Below are 27,306 nucleotides of genomic sequence, written 5' to 3'. Positions count from 1 at the left end.
AGGCACAGGCCTTTCCAGACAAGCCATGGTGGCAGGAGGCCTTCCGCCCAGCAGGCTGGTAGCCTGGCCGGCCCCACTGAGCAGGGGAGAGTCTGGCACGGGGTCGGGGGGAGCACATGGGGTCCTGGGCCAACGGACAGCTCACACCACGTGGGGCGTGGGGCCAGCCCGGGCAAAAGCGCCGCCTGTCGGGGGGGGTGTTCCCCATTCACCCCAATGGGGCCTCTCCTCCCCCCTCACTCTTTCTTCTCAGGGCCCCCAGCCCTGCCCATCTCCCCTTTTCCCGCTCTTAGTTGACGCCTCCGCCCCGCCCCCTGGCGACACGACGCTTCCCTCTAACGCCCGGACGCCGGAAGGCGTGAGGCCGTTGGGCGTGCTCTGACCCCGGAAGTGCTTGTGGACGGGGAGGCACTTCCGGTGCGGCGGCCGGGTTCTTCCCGGCGTTCGGTCGCCGGAGGCGGGGAGGTTCCTGGCACCGCTTCCCCAGGGGCCGTGGCGCGTCCTGGGCCGGGCCGTCTCCCCGGCATGCTGGGGCGGCCGCCCCCCTCGCCGAGCGCAGCCTCCCGGGCCCGCGGCCGCCTATGTCGCTCGCTGGCCGCTCCGCCGCTGCCCCCGCCTCCACGCGGCTGCGCCGGACTCTGTGCCCCGGCTGGGATGTGACCGGCCCGCGCTCGCCCGGTGCTGCCGAGTGAGTCACCGCCGGGGCCGCGGCGCCCTGCCCCCAACACCCCGGCCTGGCGCCTCCCGGCTGCCGCTGGCCCGTAGGGGATCCCGGGGCTGCGCCCGGTTGTCCCCCCCCCTCCCCCAGCAGCCCCGGGCTCAGCGGCGCCTGGCGCGTTACTGGCTGGGGCAGCTGTTCCCCGTGACAGGTGACAGCGCCGCCCGCCCTCGTGGAGCTGCTAGGGCAGACCGTGCGCTGCTTGTAGCCTGGGTCTCGCCTAGGCAGAGTGGTCGAGGTTAGGGAACGTGCTAGCTAAGCCAGACCTCAACATGACTCTTTCTAGTGCGGGTTTGCATTGTGTAGCTGGTTGTGTCCTGCCGAGGCATAAGGCAGGGCTGAGGCCTTTTTCTGTATTCTGTTGGATTTTGTTCTGCTGTGGTGGTCATGTGGATCCTGCCGCTCGTGTACTTACTTACTAAAGCCTGCCTCAGAATACATGGAGTGGACACCTCGCAGGATAAAAGGATTATTTAGCCTCCATGCTCATTCAATGTTTGGCCTTGCTTTTGGGAGCCTGGACAATCAGATAAAGTGGTTTTTGGAACTGTCCACTGAGACCTGGGCTAAAAAAAAAAAAATCAAACTCATTTCATGGTGGCTGCCCCCAAATCTGGCGCATAACAACTTTTAGGTGCAGCTACCCTGGGCTGGATTTGAATTAGCAATTTAAAGGAAAAGGGCTGGTCCCATGAGCCACCTAATCTTCCTTATCACAGTACCGTATTGTGATTACCTTGAATACATTGGAGGTCTGTGCTATACTTATGTCCACTAGTGTCCCTCTGTGGTTTTGTACTGTACAAAACTCAATAAAATAGTGAAAATAAATCTCAATATCTGATCTGTTAATGGAATCAAGGGTCAGTGCAGTCTTCAGTTTATGAAGATTAAAGACAGTTTACTAAAACTGAAGTGTTTGAAGTTTCTGAAGTTATGCATTTTTAAATGTCTGTTTTAGCAATGGAGGCTCAGTATGATGGCACTGAAGTAACTGTTGTGATGGAGGAAATAGAGGGCACCTACACCTATGCATCTCCAGTACCATCTAAGAAGAAGAAAAAATACAAAAGTCCTGGAGATCAAGGGGAAAAGGCCAAAAAACCCAGGTGAGCTCCTCTGTCTTCCTTGCTTAGTTAATCTCGAGCTTTGTACAGTTTAGGAGCAGTATTCATTACCTTTGGTATAAGACTTACCTCTGCAATATACTTGGTCTGGTTTACTTATTGCCCTAAACAATTGGTACTCTTCTCAGAAGAGAACATTTATATCCTATATACAGGAATATAGCCTTACCACTTTGAAATAATGTGGTGTATGTACCGTACCTTTCTGATAACTGCTATTGCTTGACCAGAGTCCTGCAATCTCTGCAATTCCATGGCTGGGGGGGAACCCTCTTTACTGCAGAATTGCACTCCAGAATCTAAAATGTCATTTAAAAAACATTGCAACTGTAAGGGGAGCTAAAAAACACACTTATGTTGCCTGTCTGAGTTGCAAACAGCCTGAAACTGTAGCTCTAATGGGGAGCAACTTCATTCATCTCAGTCGGGTATTGACTGACACCTAATGACAACTTAAAGTATTAAGGGTCATAGTAGAATGTTTTATCAAATTAAACTTTAGTATTGACATTTTAAATAAGTCTTTTTAAAACATGAGTCTGATAGAGTTTCTAGTCTGCTGCTCTGGAGTGTGGCAGAATTTAGGCCAACATAGTCACTGAGTACATGGAGCCTTGGTTATAAAATAGAGCTGAGTCATGAACAGGTAAAGCACTTACCTCAAATGAAAGCAAAAGAAAATAAATTAGTATTTTAAAGGCAGTAAAATCATATAACCAAGGGCTCCACAATTCAAACAGTTCTCTCTTTGAACAGGCCCCTGCCAACCCCCACTCCTTTATAATTAGGGACCTATCGAATTCACAATCCATTTTGGTCAATTTCAGAGTCATAGGATTTAAAAAAAAAAAAGTAGATTTCAGCAATTTAAATCTGAAATTTCATGGTGTTCTAATTGTAGGGGTCCTGACCTAAAAAGGAGTGTGTGTGGGGGGTGTCACAAGGTTATTGGGGGGGTGGGAGGGTTGCAGTACTTCTACCCTTACTTCTGCGCTGCTGCTGGTGACGGTGCTGCCTTCAGAGCTGGGCAGCTGGAGAGTGGCAGCTGCTGGCTGGGAGCCCATTTCTGAAGGCAGAGCTGCCGCCAGCAGAAGCGAAGAAGTAAGCATGGTATGGTATTGCCACCCTTAGTTCTGCGCTACTGCCTGCAGAACTGAGCCTTCGTTCAGCAGCCGCCACTCTCCAGCTGCCCAGCTCTTAAGACAGCAGTGCCGAAGTAACGTGGCATGGTATGGTATTGTCACTCCTGCACTGCTGCTGGCAGGGTGCTTCCTTCAGAGCTAGGCACCAGGCCAACAGCAAACCACTCTCTGGCCCGCCAGCTCTGAAGGCACCATAGAAGTAAGGGTGGCAATACTGCAACCATCCTGCAACTCCCTTTTGGGTCAGGACCCCCAATTTGAGAAATGCTGGTTTCCCCTGTGAAATCTGTATAGCATAGGGTAAAAGCACACAAGACCAGGTTTCATGGGAGGAGACCTGATTTCATGGCCCGTGACATGTTTTTTCATGGCCGTGAATTTGGTAGGGTCCTATTTATAATCCTAGTGGTCTCATTCTTTCTGAGAATCAGGAATCCAGAGTTCACAGCCCTCCTTTCTAGAGCTAAACTAATCTAAACAATCCCTTTATTCCCTGTAGCACTCACCTGCAACTACTTACTCAGACCAGCCAGTTTCCCAGGTATCTGTCCTGCCTAGAGTATTACTGGCTTCTTCCTTATATCCCCAGGCTTGGCCTGAGTTAGTCACATGACCTTCCTATCACATGACCAAAATCATTTTCCCACCTGTGGAGCTGATCTGATCTTGTCACAAGTGGGTCTGAGGCCCATCTCCTCTTAAGAGGCCAGTCATCCATTGACAGTACCCAATAATTGCATGTTTAATTTGTGATCTACCACTTTATGTCCACTAAATGGTTAAAGCACTGTTAGTGACTCAAGTATGTTTCACATTTTGTTGAATGATTGATATTGGTCTGTGCGCCCAGTCCCCTAAGTCTCTTTACGTGTCTTTACTTTTATTAATAAAGACTTTTCTGGCTGTCTATGGAAAACAAGCCCATAAAAGTTCTCATAATTGCCCTTGAGGCCAATATATGACTGGTGGTGTCTTTGTTTCAGGTGTGTTGTTAAGGAATAAACTTCAAGTTCAATATCCACTTGTGTTTCAGATCTGCTTACCTCCTGTACTATTATGATATATACTTGAAAGTACAGCAGGAGCTCCCCCACCTCCCCCAATCTGAAATTAACAAGAAGATCAGTGAGAGCTGGAGGTTGCTCAGTGTGGCTGAAAAAAGCTACTATTTGGAAAAGGCCAAACTGGAGAAAGAAGGATTGGACCCGGTAAGTCAACTTTCTTAAATAGTTTCACATTTTCTGCCATCCCTAGGCATATTTTTTAATTTATTTATATGAATCATCAGTTGCTATATTCTTCGCTTTCTCCTGAAAATATTATGAGTAAAATATTAGGAAAAATCCTGAGTTGCCAGCTATTTTTGTACCTAATGTAAATTTGATTTTGGTGTCAAATAAGCATAGTTTCCAGTGTATTCAGAGGTAGTTGAGATGACCTCTCCATTAGAATTGAAGAGCTGCCCCTTTTCTGTAAATTTGCAAAGCATTTTGAGTCTAATGATATCTGATTACACTGGACTAAGTCACATTATAGTGCAGTACAGTGTAATGTAACCTGACAAAAGCACAGTGTGTAAAAGGACAGAAGCAGACTAACTATATGTATGAGATAGATGTTTTAGACCAGGCCTAGAATATGGCTGGCTTAGTGGCAATGCAGATCATGATTATGTGGGAGAGAGACACTTAATTACAGATTTTGGTCTGTAGTCCTGCTTGGGTTAGGATTGTCGTAGAGGCTTGGGGGTGAAAAGAAGGTAACTTCTTCTGTTGCTCCAGCCAGCTAGCTAAGGAGCAGCATTGGCAGACTCCAAAAGGGTCCTGTCCAGTACCTACTGGTCAGAGGAATAGTGACTTTCTGGTTAGTCCTCCAGGACGAGTGGGATTAATGTAGGGGATAAGAAGAGGGGGGATTCTGAAGGCTCTGTTAGAGATGTGAAGGACTCGCCGGCAATCTGCCTTTGGAAGTTATTTGAACTGTAATGGATGCACTTAAAAACAAAAAACAAAAAAAATAAACACCCCTTATCCATGATCATGAACCAAACCTACTTCCTTCTGTGTCCCTTGCTCCTCTATGCCATACTTTGTTTTGTCAACAGAACTCCAAGCTGTCCACTCTGACTGCAGTTGTTCCAGACATTCCAGGTTTCCGTAAAATCCTCCCTCGTTCGGATTACATAATTATCCCCAAAACCACTCTTCAAGAGGACAGGAGCAGGCAGCACCTAGAACTCTGCGTGGCACAGGGCCAAACAGCATCTGAAGGAGTAACAGCTTCCACCAACATCACCAGTGTTGCCCACGATGCCATGCAAAACATCCTTTCTGTGGACTCGAGCCATGTTGGCATTTCTGAACAGTGCATTGCCATTGAAGGACTGGCAGAAGAGACTGCCTCATTTGGTCAGTCAGACACTATAGAAGAAGTAGTTGCTTCAGAGATTCTCTCTCATTATGTCAGACCCATAGCAGATAAAATGACTGGAGATATCCTCCTGGATGAGGCTTCTTTGGAAATAGGAGAGGGACATCCATATCAGACAACTAGCGTGGTTATTGAAGAGACTCTGGTTAGCAGCTGCAGAGACATCTCCAATGGGAGCATTGCTGTGGCACAACCCCAGGTTTCTGATGGTTTGTCTGTGGTAGCAGTGGTGACCGGGAGGGTAAGCTAAGCTAGTGATTGCTAGTAACTCTATATTTCTATTAACTTATTGCCTGATTTTTTCCTATAGCTGCTTAAAATCTTGATAGTGATTCATGCTGGCTGAAAGTGACATTAATAAATTACACCACTCCTGCTCCACAGCTCAACTAGATCAATAGTGATGGAAGCAGCAATCTTTGCTCATTATAAGTCAGTCAGAAATGCAGTGCAGTGTCTCGTCTCCTCCCTTCCACTTTTAACCTCAGGCCTAAAAGATGAAGTGCTGGATCAAGCTGTGAGCTGTGGGTTTGATTCCACAGATATACTAAAGCTCTGTGTTTTATCTCTCTGTCCCACGTGGCTAACTTCCCAGCTGCAGAGGACTGAATGAGGACTCCTTTTGAATCCCTGGTGGTGTTAAGGATTCAGTGCCATAAAGCAGTTTCTGTTTAGGAACAGAGTATGTTGCTTTCATAGTGCTTAGATTGTGAAGAGAGTGACAATCTGATAATCCAATCGGCAGAGCACTCCCACTAGGCCTTCACTCCTGAAATCCTGTTAGTTGTACTGCTGGTGCCTCACTGCTCTATTGTATGATATGCTCTTAAATCGCGTGGTGAAGAGACGCTCAATAAAAGGGCAGAACATGGCTAGCTAGATGTGTCCCCCTGTCTGTTACGTACCTTTTCCTCTTCCTCTTTTTATTTTTAGGACACAGATGAGAGCAGCTCCTCCATGCCTACCACACAGTTTATTATGCTACCTCTCCCGGCTCACTCTGTTGTGGAGAACCCAACATCAATCAAACTGGTGAGTAAAGGAGGAGCTTGTATGTTTCTCTTAAGGCTTACTTACAGTAGTATATGAAAAGTATTAGTTCCCTAAGGTAGACAAGACACACTAACTTGTCTACATTAGGCTGTTAACATATATTGGTACATATATTGACACCTTCCAACTCCTAGCCTAGACACAGATTTAAGAGGTTTTATCATGTTCTGCTCCTTTACCTTGACCAGATGGCTGTCACTTCCTCTCTCCTATAAGTTCCTGTATACTCTGTGCAATAGCTTCAGATAAACTTATAAAATTCCATTTTTTTTAAATGAATATGGAAACAAATAATGCAGTCAATACAACCACCTTCTGTACTGCTTACTTTGATTATTTTAGGTTGTCTTCGCATTTTTTTGTAATGGCGCATGATTATACTGCATAGATTGACTGAGGAAGATGGAGGAGCTGGTAATTGTACTGAGACACAATTGAGGCTTTTGGTACCTAAGGAGAAATGGAAGGCAGTTCAGGTTTTTGTTAAAATCATCATCGGTGAGATATTTCACAATTTAAGAGTCCCCTTCAGATATTACAGTTAGCACCCACAGCGATGAATAGAGTAGTTCACGTCTCTTGGCTATTTGCAGACTGGTATGGCAATGAATCAGCTTACACTTGGTTCATGTTTCTTCACATTTATAAAGGATTGAGATAATTTTTAAAAATGCAAGCTTACCTCCTGCAGCAAGGGTTATATCTCGTGCCAAATTACACAGCCGCAGGAAACATGGGCCTTGATAATATTTAAGTGATTAGTAAAGGGACCTAGATCTCTGAACCTCTAGGTTCTGACTATAACCCTGACTTTCACTAACCTTTTACAGGCAAAATACTTGACCTTTGTGTGCATCAGTTTGTCATCTGTAAAATGTGTAGTATGACTTGGTTTATGGAGGATTGTGGTGATTATGGAGTTAGTGTTTGAGTGCTTACTGGTAGAGAATGCTGATTGTGAGGTGGCTTTATTTATCTAATTCTGCAAAGACATTGTTGGCAACCCTTTTGTTTCAGACAACCACTTACACCCGCAGGGGCCATGGAAACTGCACTAGTCCTGGTTGTTCTTTTACTTATGTCACCAGACACAAACCGCCAAAGTGCCCAAAGTGCGGGAACTTCCTGGGAGGGAAATGGATCCCAAAGGTACCTTTCCACATAACTTTCTTTTATTTCTAATGACCGAGTCTCAGCTGGAAAGTGACACTTGTGTAAATACCTGTGAAACCCCAAAGTCTGTGTGCTAGGCAAGTCAGAGACCTGAAGAAGCGAATCCCTGTCCTTTTCTGCCCGTATCTCTGCTAGAGCAAGTCACCAGTGAGATGGTTAGACTTGTTTTCTATCACAGAGCTCTTTTCTGGATTTCTTGTCTCTGTGCTGAGGATGCCACTTATGTAGTAATCATGAATAAAAGGGACAACCTTGTGAAGCCCTGACCCTTAGACAGGACACTGCTCCTTTCTTGCTTTCTCACTGCAACATGATGCCAGTATTTGAAAGATGCCCACCAAACCTGCTTACAGCATCAAATGAACTTAGGGACTCAGTTCAACCACTTGTCTCATGGTCTTTTTATAGACAGGTGGGTAAACAAAACAAGCATTGTCTTGTCTGGTATGGAGCCATTTTAGCAGGGTAAGATTCCACTACAGCATTTTTACCATGATCTCAAAGGGAAACAAACAGCAAACTTCAAAATACAGAGGACGGTTGGAACCCTTGGGCGCCAAGCCACAGGAATTCCAGAACCACTACCCTCCTCCCCACTACAGTCTGGGTCAGCAAGGTTCTGTGTGTAACAGACCTGGCTGCTCACTTAGTATACTTAGCTCCTAGATTGGGTGTGGTGGAAAAGGCAGCTCTAGAGAGCTGGAGCTGTAAAAGAGAGGGCAGCATATTTAGAGAAAGCAATGGATGAATGAGTTCTCAGGTGGCTATTTTGATAGTAATGCTGATGGGTTTAAAAAATGACTAAAGCCTGGTCTATGCTTAAAATTTGGAACAATCTAGCTTTGAAAAAAGTCACACCCGAGTGCCATTATTAAGCCAACCTAACCCCCAGGAAAGATGTGGCTAGGTTGACGAAATAATTCTTTCGTTGACCTACCCACTGCTACTCAGGAGGGTGGATTACCCACATTGACTGGAAAACCCCTTCTTTTGCCATAGCATATGTCTACACCAGGGGTCGGCAACCTTTCAGAAGTGGTGTGCCAAGTCTTCATTTATTCACTCTGATTTAAGGTTTCACGTGCCAGTAATACATTTTAATGTTTTTAGAAGGTCTCTTTCTAGAAGTCTATAATCTATAACTAAACTATTGTTGTATGTAAAGTAAATAATGTTTTTAAAATGTGTAAGAAGCTTCATTTAAAATGCAGAGCCCCCCGGACCGGTGGCCAGGACCCAGGCAGTGTGAGTGCCACTAAAAATCCGCTCGCGTGCCGCCTTCGGCCCATGTGCCATAGGTTGCCTACCCCTGGTCTACGCTATGGCGCTACAGTGGTGCTGCTGCTATTGCACCTGTAGTGTAGACATGGCCTCACGCTATGCAATGAGAAGTGTTTGTGAACAAGGCATGATGGGATAGAACATTTTGTATGTACTGTTAGCAAGGATCTCAGTGTCTGAAGAGAGAAAGTTTGTTCTGGCTTTATATACAAGTGTACTGCTCAGACCCTTGCCTTGCTGCTCCTCTAGCCAATGTTAAGCAGCCATCAGCGGATCAGCCAAGATAGGAATACGTTTTGGATGTGAAAGTCTGGAGCTCTGAAACATCTGCCCTGTTCTGATCTTTTTGTTCTTTCTAGGAAAAGCAACCAAAAGGCAAAGCTGAGCAGAGTTCAGGGATCCCCCTCAAAGCACCAGGGGCTAAACGAAGCCAGCAGCCAGTAGCCACAGAGCAGACAGCTGCTCAGGAGGATGGCACCAAGTCTTCTCTGGAAAGCTCTGAAGCGGTCAGCCAGCTACTGAATGCAGTGCCTGTTCAGGAGCAGATACAGGAGACTGAATGGGAAGAAGTGATCATCTCTGAGGCTCACATCCTTGCCAACAATGTGCAAGCCCAGGACAGAGGGAATGCAGCAGCAGTGCCGCTGGCTAAAGATAGCGATGTGCAGGGCAACTCCTTCGAGCAGCCCGAGAAAGACAGCGTAGGGACAGGGCCACAGCCATCTGTTGAGATGACAAGTCCACTTCCCAGTCCAACTGCCACTGTCAAAAAGCCAATGGGGTGAGTCAGTTTTGAGTGATTCATAGAGATGTCACACTGAGCCATCACTTGTGTGTGGCAGTGTGCATGGTACTGGCCTCTGAGCTTCTTGGATGGCTCATTTAGGTAACAAGTGAATCAGGATAAATCTGAGGTCAGAGATTTGTCCTCCACTCCTTCAAAAACATCGTAGCTACTAGTTTTGCTCTCTTCCTTTCTACCCTCTGCCATGGTATGTGACTGCACTTCACTGGCATAGGTGGAACTTTTGCTACAACTGCACTTCTTGTCTTTCAGAATTGATGCTCTTGCTGCTGCACCGAAAGGACAAGAACTGAAGAACAAACCAAAACCCAAGCCCTCCTTACTGGCTGCTGCAAGACCCATGAGAGCGATCCTACCTGCCCCTGCTAGCTTGGGGAGGGAAGCCCGCACAGAGCATCTCAGCAGCCAACAGGGCTTTCCAAGTAATGGTAAAAGCAAGAAGCCATCCACAATAGGTTTAGACAGCAGAATCGCCTTAAGCATGGGGAGAAGGAGGCAATTAGCACATGGCATGTAGTGGAATGCTACATTTGGAGTGACTTGCTGGCTTGATGTTACAATGTTAATGCCCTACAAAGACCTTTTAGAAGTACTTCTTTGGATTACAGGCGGTTTAGAGTTCAGTGGGTCTGTTGTAGTCACCAGTGGACTCTTTACAAAGTTAGCTTTCGGCAGCTGACCCCTCAGCTGGACAGAATGGGATTTGCAAAGCCTGATTTGATGAGTTCAGGTTCAGAGGACAGCAGCTCCACTGTGTCCCGTGGCTGCATTTGTCAAAGTTGTCAAAGTAAAACAAAAAGATTTCAAACATTTAACCTGCAGTTTTCTTTCCTTCTTCAAGATAAGCATTCCCCTGTGAGAACCTCGGGCCTGAAGCCCAGTACGCTGAAGCAGTTGGGTCAGTCTGTCCTACAAACATCTAGCATTAGTGAGCGAAAGGTGAGTGATTCTTGCTTTTCCAAATGCATGTTCTCTTGCACTTGGATTTCTCTGCTAGGTTCAGGGTAGGATTTCACTCTTCTGACCTGAATGTGTAGAAACTGAGTATAAATCTGGTAACCCCTTGATGATGGGATTTGTGTCTAATGTTACTTAGGCGTGGTCTACACTGGCGGGGGGAAATCGATCTAAGATACGTTGACTTCAGCTACACTATTCTTGTAGCTGAAGTTGCATATCTTAGATTGACTTACTTTGCGTCCTCACGGCGCAGGATCGACGGCCGCTGCTCCCCCTTTGACTCCGCTTCCACCTCTCACAGCGGTGGAGTTCCGGAGTCGATGGGGAGCGTGTTCGGGGATCGATTTATCGTGTCTCATCTAGACACGATAAATCGATCCCCGATAGGTCGATCACTACCCGCTGATCCGGTGGGTAGTGTAGACGTACCCTTAGTATGTGAGATTTATATGAGGCAGCATAGGCTAGTGGTTGGAGCACAGGACTTTGGAGGCAAGAAATGCTGAGGTCTAATTCTGGGTCTGTTGCTCTGTGGTCTTGGACTAGTCCTTCCATTCGCTTCTTTGATACCCCTTTGAGATAACTAAGGAGGGGTTATTTGGGGGATCTGTTAGTGCTTTGAAGATGTGATGTGTGATAGAAGTACTAAGTATTATTCTTGCGTGTGTGCTGTGAGACTGACTGGTTAAGAAGCAAAGCTGTTAGAATAAGTTTGAGTTTTAACCCTATAATTTGCAAAGTACTAAAATCCTTTGTTACTTAATGGCTTTAAAAGAAGATCAGTGAACACCTTTAATAGTTACTGCTCATGAGCTGTAATCAGTGCCAGATCTCTCAAACGTTTGATTTATATGCTTTTCCGCCCCCCCTCCCCCTCCTCAACTGCTTTCAATCTACAGCTCCACAGCAGCCCAACCAGCAGGGCATCTCAGGTGAAAGTAGTGGAGGTCAAACCAGACGTATTTCCCTCCTATAAATACAGCTGCACCGTAACTTTGGTAAGGGTCTTTTGGTCATTCGATTCCTGATGTGGGGCACCATTGAGCCTGTTTTGAGAAGTGGCAATATTCTTGGAAGGCAATTTGCTTTCCTCTTCATGGTTAGTGCTTTTGACCTGATAATTCTAAACTTGACAAGACGCTGTGGGTACTCAAGAAATCACTTCTGGTTCTGCAGTCTGCTCCAAAGGCACAGTTTAGGATTTGGCTCTTTTAATTTTTAAATGCAAGTATTGTCCATGTAATGTGCTGCATTAACAGCACTAAACATCTCAGTCTCCTGCATGGGTAATGGTAGGGTAAACTTCCCTGCACGGCAGTACTAATATCTCAACTCTGTCCTGGAGGAGCCATCATTAGAGGGAAGAATGTAGGCCACAGTTTCCATGCTGATGAGATATGTTCTCTTGAGACTGCCATAAGAAACACCTGTTGCAGTGGTGGTTTTTGTGAAGTGACACCTCTCTAACAGGGCCTGGCCCGAGTGGTCAGATCCAGCTCTCATTTTTTCCATGAACTGCTGTGCTGGCTTCAGCAGGTAATGATTTCAGGTCACTACTGACCTGGGCTGGATTTGAGCCAGTGACAAAGTTGAATGGTTGTGTGTGGTATTACAAGTACTTTTTTGTCGCACAGTCCTTGTGATTGGCTTCTCAGTTATGTTCCTCCTCCTCTTGGCTTATCTCTCTAGAATGGCTCTACTCCTGCAACTGTCAGGCTTGCATGGAAATCTCCTGGCTCCTTGTGTGATTGAAAGAACTCGTGCTTTAGGTGTTTCACTGCTGACTTTCAACAGCTACATTGAATTAGAAAGTTTAGTGTTGTGTTTGAAATCATATTTGCTACTAACCCCTTAAAAACTGGATTTTTCTTGGTGCCCTTATGCAATTGTAATTCCCCCTTGCATTAATTCAGGAGGATCAAATATCCTTTATTGCTGAATTTGTTTCCTCTGCCGAGTATCTATGGTATTTGGAACTAGACTTAAAGCATACAGATTAATTGAACTGGTCCTCAAAGTAAGTGGCCAAGCCTGTGGTTTGTCCCCTGAAATTAAGTGTTAGACATTGCGGGACAGGATGTGCTATTCTGGCAGACTTCTGTTGGCATCTGAAAGTAAGATAGAAGAAAGTTTTGCCTCTCTTTTTCCAGGATTTGGGATTGGCAACATCACGTGGCAGAGGGAAGTGTAAGAACCCCTCCTGTAGCTATGTATACACAAATAGGCACAAGCCGCGGATATGTCCCAGCTGTGGCTACAACCTCGCCAAAGACAGAGCTGAGAAAACTGTGAAATCCCTGGTGAGTTATGTTCTTTCACGCTTGTTGAACTATTGAGTTAATTGTATTTGGTCTTTTAGATTCATAGATTTCAAAGCCATTGTGATTATCTGGTCTGACTTCCTGAGTAATACAGGCCATAGAATTCCCCTGAATAATTCCTAGAGTGTACTTATTTAAAAAAGCATCCAATCTTTATTTAAAAGTTGCCAGTGATGGAGAATCCACCACAACCCTTGGTAAATTGTTCCAGTAGTTAATTACCCTCACTGTTTAATAATAATAAAAATTACCTCATTTCTAGTCCAAGTTTGTCTAGCTTCAGCTTCCAGCCACTGGCTAGTGGCTTTCTGCGTTGTATATAGAGCTGGTTGAAGCTCAGAATTTCCATTCTGTGGGAAATCGACAGTTTGAAATTTGTGTTTGCTCTGAATTAGAACAAAACCAAAAAGGGTTAAAAATTTTCCACAAAAATGAAATTGTTGAAAAAAATGTAGTTTCAGGTTGATAGCAAGTTTGGTTCTGATTTTAACTTCAAAAAATTTCTTTGTTTCTAAAGGACTGTTCACTTCAAAGTAAAAACATTAATTCCAAGAAAGTCTGGAACTTTTCTACCCTATTAAACCGCTTTTATAAAAATGAAAAATTTATCAAAATTGACGTTCTTAGGTGAACGTTTAGATTTTGATGAAACAGCATCTGGTGACTGAAAAATGATCTGCTGGAAAATTGTCAACCCTCTGTGTAGTGACCTCTTTTGGGGGCTATTCACTGCCCACAGCTGTGAATGGTAGTTTTCTCTGAGAGTAGGTACTACAGACTAATTGAACTCAATCTTACCACTGGGGGCACTCGGCAATTAAAAAACATGTCTCATGGAGCAGATGAATATGGGGAAAAACTAGTGAGCAGCATCAGCCTTGTCTGATTTGTGCGGTCTGAAGGAGATGAGGTCCCACGTTTGTAATCTGATGCTGCCTTTGTGACTGAGCTGCGGTGGCAAATGTCAGTTCAGTCTGTCCATTGTGTACTACCATGTCGTGTTTGCAAGAGCTTGTAACTCAAATTTACGCCACACCTGAATTGTTGGCAGACAAATTCTCAGCCAGGATTGTGTCTTTTTTTTAAAATTTGAATAAAGTTGCTTTGGCTACTTTTATATCTAAAAGTGCTAATAATGAACTCTGGTTTCTTAAACTGCTTGTTTTTGTCACTGTGAGCAAATATCTGCTTCTGGATTTTATAAATTTAGTTTTGAAGTTCATTTGTGTTTTACATGCAAAATTGTTTTGGATAAAACCAAAGAGTTTGCCCTGTTCTTACATGCTGACTGAGCCTGCTAGCCAAGCCAGCTGCATGCCAGTCTGTGCAGTAAACTTGTTTCCTTCAGCTGTATTTTACTCTGAAGTACAAAATTGTTCTGCATACTGTGTGAAAGCTCCCCTCCCCCTCAGAAAAAAACACCTCAAATAACCCCATGTGAAACTCTCACATAGACAGATACTTAAAGAACATAATGCTTTCCTTTAACTGCTTCCTTAATGCACTAAGATGGGTTGGCATTTTTGAGAGAGACTCTGGTTTGTTTTTCTCCTTCTTGGGTTTTTTTGAACTTCTGTTTTTTTTCCCCTGTTTTTTGGGGGGGGGGGTCACAGCCTTAACATTCCTGTAATATGTTTGTTTTTGTTATTGTTCTGGAATCAATGCTGTCTACCCTTTTCTTTGACAGGCCATTTATCTTATCACTAGGCTAGACAGAAACACAAACTGAAGCATTGGCAGGATGGTTTGTTTTACTGATTAAGTGGATTAGAGGCTGTCATGTTCTCTCTGTTCTGTTGAGCCCCCTAGTGTTTTGATTCTTCGTTTTCTATGTACGTTAGTTCTTTGAAGTGCTAGTCACTTGTATTTCCCTAGACTGCACCATAATCACTTTTTTTTAATCACAGCATTCAGTGCTGGACACTTGGTTTTCTCTTAACATTCAGTTGCTAATCACCTCCTCTGTGGATTTTTATCTTCTATGGACCATGCATTGTGTCTGACCATGTGTTATAGGGGAGGAGAATTTAAGCAGTTGCCTGCAGTTAAGTAAATAGTTTGCAGAAATGTTAGTGTATATACCTTTGCTGTGCTCACCCCACGCTCTCCATTATCCAGTCTATATGGTAACGCTCCATCACCAAATTTTCTGAAGGCCTGCAAAGAATTGTTGCTTATGCAGAAGCTGGTAAATGATGGTAGGTGAGGTTTCCTCACTGCTGCATTCTACCTATTTTTATAAATCAGTTCTACTGAAATAAAAATAATAACCCAGCCCTTAAAGCTATGAGCTGCAGAGACAATGCATTGCCTAACAGAGCAGGGGACTGGAGTCAGCATTTCTGGATTCTGTACTATGCTGTTCTGACCGAGGACAGATTACTTAATAGCTCTGTATATGTTTACTTATCAGCAAAACGAATAGAACAGTTATTTACCTCTCAGGAGTGTTGAGGATTCATAATCAGCTTTTCACTCCATATTTGTCTGACAAAATCCAAGTGACATTTTGGCTCTTTCTAGGAGGTCAGCTCAGGTCTTCCTGATGCGTTGAACACCAGTGAACCCCTAACACAGTCTCAGAAAGAGATCCAGCGCCAGTCAACACTGCAGCTGCTGCGCAAGGTAATGCAAATCCCAGAGAATGAGTCGGAACTGGCAGAGGTCTTCACACTCATCCACGAACTCAACAGCTCACGGCTCATCCTGTCCAACGTGAGTGAGGAGACGGTCACCATCGAGCAGACCTCCTGGTCAAACTATTATGAGTCTCCATCTACGCAGTGCCTCCTCTGTAACAGCCCGTTGTTCAAAGGGGGACAGAAGTAAGATTCTGTTTTAGATTTGTGACTCTCATTCACCCTTACTCTGATGTTCTGTATTAAAGATGTCTTTGAGGAAAATACTCCTTTATCCTCTCCATATGAAAGCCATTGCAAAAACCATGTAACCTGCATCTCTGTAAGAAGTGCACATTTCCCTTAGCTCCCAAGATCAACCTTACTCACATCTATGCTTATGTGAGTTTGGGAGTAGATGTAGTAATATATACTCGGGCCCTTTCTGCATCTGGTGTGGGTGATGGTGTTGAATGTAGTTCTTCTGAAAGTGAAGGACTTGCAAATCCTACCCAGAAGCAGGCAGTGTGTACATTTTCTATCCGTGCACCTCAGTCCTGATCCTGTAGTACCATCTGCTTATTCCAGTTCTATAGCATCTCATAGCTCTGCCTGACCTGCAGGATTTCTGTTACTCAGAACACTTCAGTCCCGAATGCTCACGCCATCGTGTCAACCTGTGTCCAGGCATAAAAACTGACAAGTATTAATCCTTGTGCAGCTACCATCTTTGAGATTAACTCCAGATTCTTTTGAAGTGCAGCAACAATGATGCTCATCCTGTCATAGCTCTTGCACTCCTTTGATGGTTAGCTTTCAAATGAATGCTTGAAGTTTAATGTATGATGCATAACCACAACCTTAAACTCTCTTCTTCCATTGAATTACTTGTCCCTATAGCCCTTTTTGTACTTTGAGATTTTAGGAGATCGGGTATGAGCTGTCTCTGGGTTTCTCCAGGTTCAGATTAAAGTTTCACACCCTTGAGGTTTGCTTTCCTACAACAGGCAAGTTCAGCGGGTTGAGTGAATGTTAAATCTAGATTTAAATCTTATTTGACATCGGCTTCTGGTTGCTAATCCCATTTTATTTTTCCATTCTTGATGCTTTATGAAGTGCACAGTGAGGCAGATGGGAAAGATGCAATAGTGTAAAGCCGCAGGATTATAGATGTGCTATAATACTTCATGTTCTCTGTTCTCATTTTGTTGCCGGTCAGAGTGCTTGCTGTGTGGATCCTGTTAGTTGTGATGGGTCGTGCATAGACTCTCCAAGTTTAGCCTAGGTTTGATTCTGTCTGTCTTCAGAACTCAGACGGATGTTTTTGGAAAGAATCTTGGCAATCAGTTGCCTTCCCATCTCCTCAACTAGTGGCTGGTGTGGTTGCTCGCTAGTGGGATAATGGTGTTTTGTTTTTTTTTGTTTTGTTTTGCCCCCTGTTTGTATGTTACAGTTCTCTCGCTGGTCCACAGGAGTGCTGGTTGCTGACTGCTAACCGGTTACAGGTGGTTACTGCCCAGGTCAAAGTGTGTTTGAATCTGCAGTGCCTGGCCTTGCATAGCTTCACGGATATATACACAGGTAGGAAAAAACAAGCTATCAATAGGCTAATCTATAGAGACCAATATGCAGAAATCTGGGGCTTCTGGACTATGAAAGAAGAGTCCTCCTTGTACATAAAAGATCTCTTCTCTCCACCCTACCAGACTTGAATTTTTGGATTGAGAAGTGAGCTGCTGCTCTTCCTTACTGAGGTATATGTTAGTCCCTATAGTGACTGAGAGCACACCTCACTTGTCTTTGTATATGCACATAGTAAATCATTCTTTCTGTGTTGCAGACCATGAGCGCTTAGGCTCAGCTGAAAAATTCTGAAATTCCATGGACTTCCCAGCCCTTGTTGGCTGAGGGAATTGAAGCTGGGATCACTGTAGGTTTTGTAAAGCAGTGCAGGGCTGGGTGCTGTTATAATTAAAGGCAAGACTCGAAAGGGAGCTAATCCTACAGTAGTGCAAGGAGAGGGAATACACGCCCCAGAAGGCCTTTCTAGACATAATGTATGTGACTTTCTAAACCAAACTCAGCATGACTCATTTAGTGGTAAATGAGTGTGTTTTATGTTCGGTGTCTGTGGAATTCTAAATCTTCCCCGGTAACTGCTGTATTGTTTGTTTGTTAAACTGCAGGCCTGTTCAACGTGAGTAACAAGTTGTTAGTGAGCCTGGACCTTCTGTTCACTGTCCGAAACCATATTAAACTGGGAGAGGATCCCAAAGTGGCAGTTGGCAGCATCCTGGAATCTGTGCAGGAACAGACCGGTAAGGTGCTCCCTTGGCCCTTTCTCGAAACAGTGACTATTCTGAACTTGCTGACCTCTCTCTTCTCTGAGAATTGTGAGGAGAGGGGTTTGGGTTTAATTTTAGGTCAAAGTAGTGAGTGACTACTGGATTATAAAACTCAGCCCTTCTGAGGATTAATGTATTTCTGTTGAGCTGGGTAGGATTTTGGTTTTGAGAGAGTTTCTACTGTGTGTTTGAAAAGATACTGAATTCTCTGTATCCAGACCAATGGAAATGGCTGTAGTTCGCAATCAGTCAAATGTATTGTTTGGTGGCTGCCATCTTCTGTGAAAGGGGCAAAACTGTGTCTCCCTCTCAATCTTTCACCTGAACTCTACTGCCTCCATCCCCATCTTCCCAGCATATAACATTTTATAGCCCCCTCCTGCCCGGGCATCCTTAATGTCTCCTCTGCAGAAAGGAAGGACTACTCCTTTCAATGGCAGTTTACAGGCAAAATGGGTGGGCTTACTCTGGCAGATAATCTGTTTGCAATGCCAAGAACAGCAGGGGGTAAAAAAGGAAAAGGGGGAAAATAAGGCCTGAGTTCTTTGTTCAATCAGGTGAACTAGGCAGCTGGCCTGGAGACTTCCCAGTGTGGTGAGTTCAGGCTGAGAAGGCTGCTAGGGTCCTAGGTTAGGCTGGAAGGGAGATCGATCATTGATGCCTGGGGGGTGGGTGCTCGGAGCTATGGAACGTCACACACTGGGCAGATGGAGGTGTGGCTGGAAGTGCCCAGCTGATTGGGAAAGTGATATGGCACCAGGGAATAGCCTTCAGGAAGTGAGATCCGAGCCATCCTTAGCCATAGGCCTACCGACGACACCGGTGTTTCAGTGTTAATGTTATATTCTTTCTGAACCTTTATTCATTCAGCCTTTGATAGAAAGTGGCCCATATAGCCATTAACTTCCTCCTTTCCAAGCAACGGAACACGTGGCTTTTTGCTTCTTGAAGTGCTTCGGTTAGGGGTTACTTGGGTTAACTTAAAACCTTGTTTGTCTAAAAATCCTTCCGGGGGGATGTTTCATTTTAAAATGGATTAGACTACGTGTCTGCATCTTGTTTGCAACATGTCACTGCCAGTCTTCCTGAGCTATTGATGCTTGTTCTTATTAAGTGGGGGTTTTGTGGTCCTACTCGGCTCTCTGAGGAATCCAGAAGAGAGATGTATATCATGTTTCTGGAACTGTCCAGCTGCCTCTGTGAGGCTTTTTCCTTATCGGTGATCTCAGCAATTGAGATTCCCCAGGGGAAAGACACTGACACCCTGAAGTAAAATTGCTTCCAAGAACTATTAGAGATTCACTCTTGTCCAGCTGTTCTGAGAGCTTGCCTTTGAAAGTGTTCACGTTAGAGCCAGACTTGGCCTGTTGCTTAGAAAAGCTTTTCAGCTGGCTGCGGGGCGACTTTGGACTAGGAAAGCGCCATTTCAAACAGTACCTTGGTGATCAATTCTCCCCAAACATTTCGTCGAGATAAATCTATGGAGTGTGTTTTGTTGGTGAGCAGTGTGCTCTCTCTCCATTGGCTTTAGGAAGTGAAAGCTGTGTGAATGCAGTTTGAGTAAACCGTGCAAATGACCTCAAAAGTAACCTGCTCTTTTCTTCCCAGAGAAAACCCTGAGCCACGAGGAGCTGAGTCAGCTCCAGGAGCTGCTGTGCAGTGGCTACTGGGCCTTTGAGTGCCTCACTGTCCGGGACTACAATGATATGATCTGTGGAGTCTGTGGCATTGCCCCCAAGATTGAGATAGCCCAGAGGAATGCAGAAAACGTCCTGGCGCTAAAGAATGTCGAGGTAAATTAAACAAAAGCTGGAGGGAGCATTTGTGACAAAGCATGTCCCTGTTCTAGTCGCTTCCCCGAGAAAGCCCCACGTGTGCAGAAGTGACTCGCCAGTTAGCGCCTCCTTGTGGCTGGGCGCAGAATTGCTGGGCCTTCCCTTTGGTTGCCTCCTGTTGGTTGCCTCAACTGGTGTCTTCCGTGGGCTAGTCCTTAGATACCCCAGAAGGGGGAGGGAACTTTTACATGACCTAAGTCCAGCTGTAACACAGGCCCCACGCTGGTTTTCCCCCAGCTGGCCTCTTCATAGTCCCTTTGGGCCCCCAGCAAAGTCCTTCCAAATCAATGAAAATTGCACTCTTCTTTCGCAGAGGAGCATATCCCAGTGCTCCAGAATAAAACACCGCTAAATATCTTTCACCCCGCTCTAGGCTTTAGCTTCTCATCATCAGCTCCTGGTTCCCCTCGTGGAATACTGGCCCCAGGACAGCCTTCTGGAGCCCAGCCCTTTATTCCAGGGGACCCACCACAGAACCTAGCTCCACTCCTGTGGCTTAACTCTCCAGCCACAACTCAGTTCAAGTGTTCTCCTCCACAGCCAGCCCTTAACTGCTGGGCTTCCTCCCTTTTTAAAGTCCTACACCCAGCACAGGTGTGGCAAGGCAGGGCTAATTAAACAGGGCTAGCTAACCCCAGGTCTCTTGGCCATAAAGGGGCAGGCCCCCAGGGAAAGTCTCAAGAAGACGTTTGCTCAGTCTAATCTTAGTAATTCATAATCATTACACTCAAGGACTTTGTCTAATAGGAGCATGCAGCTGACCCAATGCTGTCCATATGTTATCCTCTCTGGGGGAGAGATATTTTAGATAAGGAGTTTGGAAAAATAGGGTCTGTCCTATTTTTCACACCACTGAGCCAACAGGATTCTGGTGTAAAAGAGCTGAGTGGAACTCTCAGATCACCATCCTCTTATGTATTGACTTTGAAGCATCCTTCTGATTTTGTTAGTAGCAGTTTCTCTGAGGTGTCATGGGGTGTTTTCCTAACGCACAGAGAAGCGATTAGTGCTACGTAGTAACCCCTGTTTCTAGTTAAAGTAGATTGGTCTGAATCCTTGTAGGCAGAAAGGTCCTGTGGACTCCAACCCCATATATAGTAAGGAGACCCCCAGTTCCTCTTCCTACTCTGGATGGTGTGCGTGTTAGCCTTATGCTTCTGTTTCAAATCACAAGTGGATACAGAGCTGTCTAGAAATGAAGCGTGTGTGCTGTTGAATAGATGATGTGTTTGTTCTCTCACCTCTGTTAGTTTACCTGGCCAGAGTTCTTGTCATCTAGCGAGGTAAATGTGGAAGATTTCTGGTCCACGATGGAGACAGAAGTGATCGAGCAGGTGGCGTTCCCATCTAGCATCCCGATCACCAAATTTGATGCCTCTATTGTTGCCCCCTTTTTCCCACCACTGATGAGAGGAGCTGTGGTTGTCAACACCGAGAAGGACAAGAACCTAGATGCACATCCGGTGCCAGGTAACTCGCTGCCATAGAGCTCCTAAGGCTACTTTGGCTAGGGGGGGTGCTGCTGGTGGATACCTGTAGGTGACCCATCTGCAGTTAAGAACTGAGGGTTTTGTTACACGATGCTCTAAAGAGAAGTGCTTGGCACTTCCTGGTGGAGTCTTTAGATCCACCAAAGCCGTAGGGGGATGTGTAGATCAAGTTTTAATATTTCTAATTATGAATTCCAAATGGGGGGACTTGGTCTACCCAGGGAAGTCTGAATGCTTAGCTGTGATCTGCTGGAGACAAGATACAGGGAAATTTAAGTGAACATCCCATTGCTCCAAATACAGTACATCAAAGTCTATAAATAGAATGTGTTTTCAGAATGTTACATGGAGATTAGTCACACTCAGCACTTGCTAAAACTGTTAAAATACTCTTTATTCTGTTTTGTGAGAACTTGTATTCTGTAGCTGCAGACAGTACCTGTTTTGTGCTGCTGCTGAGACCCCAGAGGGGCGTGGCTTAGGTCTGTATGGGGAATAAAAGGAAGAAAGGACCAGATGATGGGCAGAATACCGCTCCGATACCACAACCTACATTTATTTCTGGTTAATGCCTTTAATATGCTGGGTCAGGACATCTTGTTTTAATCATATAGACTAGTGAGCCATGAGTGAATAACTTGCATCGGAGTTGGATTCACCATTACCGGCTCTTTCCTTACAACTCTGGTTAGCGGAGACACTGAAACTTTACCTGGCATTGGAGAGATCTGACTCCCAGGGCTTATTAATGTCTAAGGGGGAGTGAATTAAAAAAAAAAAAAAAAGTTAACCTCTTCATTCCTGAACTGAGTTTGAATTCCAGGGAAAAGGCGCAGGGCAGAGTTGATAGTAGCATGCAGCCCTCCTGAAGCAGAAGGTGGATAGAGGCCAGTTTTGGGGGAGGGAACTGGAGCAGGAGAGCCGGTGGAGAAACAGGAGCATCAACCCTTGGAAGTGGCTGGCTGGCTTAGGAGAGGGGCTGCAGCTGGGAGCCAGCACTGCGCACTGGAGGAACAGCATGCAGGCAGGCCTGTGTGGAAAAAGAGTTGTGGAGACAAAAATGAAGGGGTAGGCCAAAGGGTAGGCCTGGAGCTGCCGAGCCAGCCCTTAAAAGAAAGGGACTTGCAGTGCCGTGGGAATGCAGCAGACTGGTCTCCAAGCTTGTCTTGATACCCACTTAACACTTTAATCCCAACAAATTACTTAAGAATATTTGGAGAGACTGTGAGTGCTCCTTTGGTGACTTGGTCCTGCTGACTCCTAGAATTGGTGCATGTTAAATGTCCTGATTCCATCAGAACCCAGAAAACCTCATTAGAAAAGTAAACATCTGCTGACTCAATAGTTGAGTATCAGGCTGGGCTTTGCCTTTGGTTCTGGGACTTTCCACATATTCCGCCTTTTCACTGTAGCCTCGCTGACTTCCCTTGTGTTTCTTGGCTACCATCCGCCCACTTCTGGAGAAACTACATGGTGTCCTTTCCCTTCTGAGGGTGGGTGTTGAGAATGCTTTCTGCTTCTGCAGGTAGTGGGAGTGCTTTGGTGAGGCTGCTTCAGGAAGAATCCTGCAAACTGGAGCAGATCAACTCTTATAGTGAGGAAGAGCTGCAGTATTTCTTGACACAGTGCAGCATCCCCTGGGGGGCAGCAGACACGAAGGTAACAGGCCTCTTCCCTGTCCCCCCCGCCGTGCCCACACCACATCTAGTTTTGGAAGGGGAACCATTCTCATGCCTTCTTGTAAGACAAGAGGAGGTGGTGGTTATTCAGAATGACAATATAAGAAGTAACTTTTCACTCCACTGTATTTAGGAAGGAGAGAGGTGATTAGAAAGGACGAGACCCTGCAGATTACAGGGTAATTGACACATGGGGGAAAAAAATTCAACCGTGGTGGGTTGGAAAATGGAAACCTATAATCACTCTGTCGTGGGCTTCTCATCTTGGAGTTGCTTGTCATCCTCGTGGTACTGAGCAAGGAATTAAAAGGCTGTTGGTTACCATGTGTTTAACTACAACTTGTGTGATATTTCACTTACAGCCATGACCTTCTTTGGAGAGCCCTAGGCTTTGATTCTTAATTTAAATGTGGGCTTTTCTCTTGGTCTCTCTGTTCTTAGGACCAGCTCTGTTACTCCCTCCTGGCTCTCTATGACTTTGTACAGAATGGGGCAGATGCCAAACAACCCCCAGTCCACCACACAGGAGGCAAAATCTACAAAGTGTGTCCACATCAGGTAAGGCAGGCTAGAAACTGCATTGTGGCTATAAGGTATAATTGACAGATGCTTAGACAATAGCTTGACTGACACATGACCTACCACAAAATGTGTTTTGTTTTTTCTCTCTCTCTCGGAAGAATAAACAGGAGGCTGAGAATAGGCAGGTGGTAAATTTTGGGTTCTTGTTCTCCATGTTCAGGGGTGAGGAGAGATGAGCCAGGTTCTCTCTTGGGGGTGGACTTTGCCTTCCAGAAGCATTCATGCCACATTGCCTAGTAGTAAGAGGATGTTTGATGTTGAGTTCTTGACTCTGCCACAGAGGTGGGATTGGAAATTATCGTTCCTTGCCTGGGACAGTCAGCTTATCTGGGGAGGAGAGAGAAAATCTTAAACAATATGAGGTTGCTGAGTTCAGGTAGTTTCCAAACGCACCAAGGAAAGGAAGTGTAACATTGGATTTGTTCTATATTCTTTGTTGTTCCTTAGAAATTCTCCTTTCTCAGCTGTAGTGCAATGCACCAGACCAAAAATTCATGCTTGTCCTCTTCACTTTCTTCCAAGGTGGTGTGTGGCTCAAAGTACATTGTGAGAGGGGAAAGTGCCCGGGACCACGTGGACCTGCTAGTCTCCTCACGCCACTGGCCACCAGTCTATGTGGTGGATATGGCTTCTTCGGTGGCATTGTGTGCAGATATCTGCTGCCCTGCCCTGACTGTCCAGATGTGGGGGAAAAACCAGGGATGCTTCTCTGATCCCGTGGAGCCCCCAACGGTTAGTTACGTTATTCAGTCTATGCTGTCTGTGAGGATAATGGGAATTTTCAGTGTTGGTATCTGTATTATGGGATCTGCAATTAATGCAAAGTTGAAAAAAATAGTGAGGAGTGATTTATGCAACCTTTTGTTACTGGGCTAATCTTGGAGTTTTGAGCACCGCATTCTGCCTATTAAGATGACTGAACCTTTGGAAATGCATGTTTCATGACCTGCCCAGTGTTGTGGCTTCACTTACATGTTGCTCCTGAGGAGAGTTACAGACAAATTGTACTGTCTGTATTGCATGACATTTGCACTCCTCTGGTTTACCAGCGCAGTCTGTCTCTTGAATACCGTAGTTATCCAACTCACGGACCGTGGAGATGTGATGCATTTTTACGGGGGACAGTGCGGTATAACCTGTATAACATGACCAATAGAAAAAGTTATTACTTACCTGATAGGGAGGCTGGGGAGTTAGAACATCACTGATGTGATGCTGATGTTTTATAAGAACAACCGTACTGGGTCAGACCAAAGGTCCATCTAGCCCAGTATCCTGTCTACCGACAGTGGCCAATGCCAGGTGTCGCAGAGGGAATGAACCTAACAGGTAATGATCAAGTGATCTCTCTCCAGCCAACCATCTCCACCCTCTGACAAACAGAGTCTAGGGATACCATTCCTTACCCATCCTGGCTAATAGCCATTAATGGACTTAACTGGATAAATTCATGGAGGTTCTCTTTTAAATGCTGTTATAGTCCTAGCCTTCACAACCTCCTCAGGTAAGGAGTTTCACAAGTTGACACTGCGCTGTGTGAAGAAGAACTTCCTTTTATTTGTTTTAAATCTGCTGCCTATTAATTTCATTTGGTGAGCCCTAGTTCTTGTATTATGGGAATAAGTAAATAACTTTTCCTTATCTATCATATCCCCCCTTAGTCATCTCTTTCCCAAGCTGAAAAGTCCTAGCCTCTTTAATCTCTCCTCATATGGGACCCATTCCAAACTCCTAATAATTTTAGCTGCCCTTCTCTGAACCTTTTCTAGTGCCAGTATATCTTTTTTTGAGATGAGGAGACCACATCTGTACGCAGTATTCAAGATGTGGGCGTACCATCGATTTATATAAGGGCAATGATGTATTCTCTGTCTTATTCAATATCCCCTTTTTAATGATTCCTAATGTCCTGTTTGCTAATTTTGTGACTGCCTCTGCACACTGCATGGACATCTTCAGAGAACTATCCACGATGACTCCAAGATCTTTTTCCTGATTTGTTGTAGCTAAATTAGCCCCCATCATAGTGTGTGTGTGTGTGTATATATATATAGTTGGGGTTATTTTTTCCAATGTGCATTACTTTATATTTATCCACATTAAATTTCATTTGCCATTTTGTTGCCCAATCACTTAGTTTTGTGAGATCTGTTTTAAAACTGTCTGTGTGGTGGCAACGGGGTGTACGGGACCCACCCTTCTCGGACTTTTGGAGAAAGCCAAGTATATTTGCTTCCATCCTGCTCCAGGTCATTATTCTAGTCTCTCTAATTCAGGGAAATTTTAGGGCTTTATCTTATTTTTTTGGGATCAGGCATGGCTGAGGGAAACTGCTAAGCAATCCGCTGGTATGTATGCAATCTTTTTTCCTCTCTCTCCCACAGTGTGTGTCCTGCCCGGAGCTGTTAGACCAACACTACAGTGTAGATATGACCGTAGCTGAGCACTCTGTCCAGCACCCAGTCACCAAATCCACAGCCCGCCGAATTGTTCACACCGGGGCAGAGCAAAACAGCCAGAGTGATGCAACTGCTCGGCACCGTTCCATCTCCCTGTGCCAAGAGCTAGAGCCTTATAGTGCCATCCTCACTGCCATCAATGACAGCAAAACCAGCCACGTCCGCCAAAGGCCCATCACCTTCGACAATGCGACCCACTATTACCTCTACAACCGCCTGATGGATTTCTTCACCAGCAGGGAGATCGTGAACCGGCAGATCCATGAAATCGTGCAGAGCTGTCAGCCCGGCGAGGTGGTGATCCGGGACACGCTGTACCGACTGGGAGTGGCACAGATCAAGACAGAAACGGAGGAGGAGGAAGAAGAGAACCAGGAAGATGATGGAGAGGTTGCTGACTAAACTGCTCTCAACTGGTGGTTAGTCCCTTTCTAACCATGCAGATGGGCGTGCCGGGCTGCTGCAAGGTCTTGGCAGACTGGCTAGGCTTAACTGCAGGAGGTAGTTGGTTTTTGCTTTTTTTTAAACAAAGAAGCTGTAATACTGCTGACTGATTGCTTGCACTGACCAAAGAGCCATGTGCTTCCAGAGGATCATGATTGCTGCTGTGAGCATAAGTTCCGTTAACATCCTTGCTTACAGGATGGGATTCCCTTCCAAGGTGCTTCTTGGACCCGTTGATTTGTCGTGCAATGTGCTGTTCTCACACAGCAGCTGGATGGGGTGAAGGGATCAGTTTCCAGTCCCTGGGAATGTCTGAGATGGAAAAGCACAGGGTGGTTTGTTTTTTTTTGTTTTGTTTTTTGTTTTCATGGATCTTGTTTGCTGACCTTGTTAATATCATCAGTACAGGGTTGGGTGGGGGGAGCAGGATGGAAGAAAGGTGGATGAAAATGTCCAAGTCCCCACCAAACTCTGCTCTGAATGGATTAGCATAATACACGGACATTCCCGCTTTGGAATCACCCCTTCCATCTGGCTATGCATTCAAAAGGATCATGTTGGGTGGCCTGCAGCTTTAAAGTAGTCAAGTTTGGGTAGCCTCACAGGAGGTGCTAGTGCCCAGAACTGAGTTAAGCAGTCATGTGGGGTGGGGGCTCCCTGCTGTTGTCCTGGGTTCAGTAACAGTGCAGTAGTGCAGGTATTTAGCCTGTGGAGAGGTGTGTCTGAGTTTCTAGGACTGTTAGCCCCTTAACAGGAGGAGCAGTAATAATTATTTCAATCTTGATGGTTGTCTGCATTACCGAAGAGTTGAACTTGATGGGTTGCCCTGGACTTGGCTAGCCAA

General features: G+C 45.3%; 1 protein-coding gene across 4 annotated transcripts; it reads left to right on the top strand.

The window, feature by feature from the left end:
- The first annotated feature begins 409 nt into the window (after positions 1-409).
- HMGXB3 (HMG-box containing 3) lies at positions 410-27,306 on the top strand. Of its 4 annotated transcripts, none has more exons than XM_034778123.1 (20): positions 410-688; positions 1,680-1,827; positions 4,021-4,195; positions 5,092-5,658; positions 6,351-6,449; positions 7,488-7,619; positions 9,284-9,705; positions 9,982-10,151; positions 10,571-10,668; positions 11,589-11,687; positions 12,840-12,989; positions 15,534-15,835; positions 17,082-17,209; positions 17,815-17,946; positions 19,582-19,766; positions 21,059-21,278; positions 22,824-22,957; positions 23,419-23,535; positions 24,082-24,291; positions 25,944-27,306. In XM_034778123.1, the coding sequence occupies exons 2-20, from the start codon at positions 1,682-1,684 to the stop codon at positions 26,418-26,420; spliced, it is 3,963 nt and encodes a 1,320-aa protein (XP_034634014.1). In that variant the 5' UTR covers positions 410-688; positions 1,680-1,681; the 3' UTR covers positions 26,421-27,306. The 4 variants fall into 4 exon arrangements, with proteins under 4 accessions (XP_034634014.1, XP_034634013.1, XP_034634016.1 ...); XM_034778122.1 differs by having other exon boundaries at positions 9,982-10,157; XM_034778125.1 differs by lacking the exon at positions 11,589-11,687.

The sequence above is a fragment of the Trachemys scripta genome, chromosome 8 (assembly GCF_013100865.1).
Source record: "Trachemys scripta elegans isolate TJP31775 chromosome 8, CAS_Tse_1.0, whole genome shotgun sequence".
Taxonomy (NCBI): domain Eukaryota; kingdom Metazoa; phylum Chordata; order Testudines; family Emydidae; genus Trachemys; species Trachemys scripta.
This window is presented reverse-complemented; position numbering and strand designations above follow the sequence as displayed.

Coding starts and splice junctions, on each gene's coding strand:
- HMGXB3 (XM_034778122.1), top strand. CDS start 1,682: ATGGAGGCTCAGTATGATGGCACTGAAGTAACTGTTGTGATGGAGGAA. Junction 6,450..7,487: donor ACCCAACATCAATCAAACTG/GTGAGTAAAGGA, acceptor CTTTTGTTTCAG/ACAACCACTTACACCCGCAG. Junction 10,158..10,570: donor ACAGGGCTTTCCAAGTAATG/GTAAAAGCAAGA, acceptor TCCTTCTTCAAG/ATAAGCATTCCCCTGTGAGA.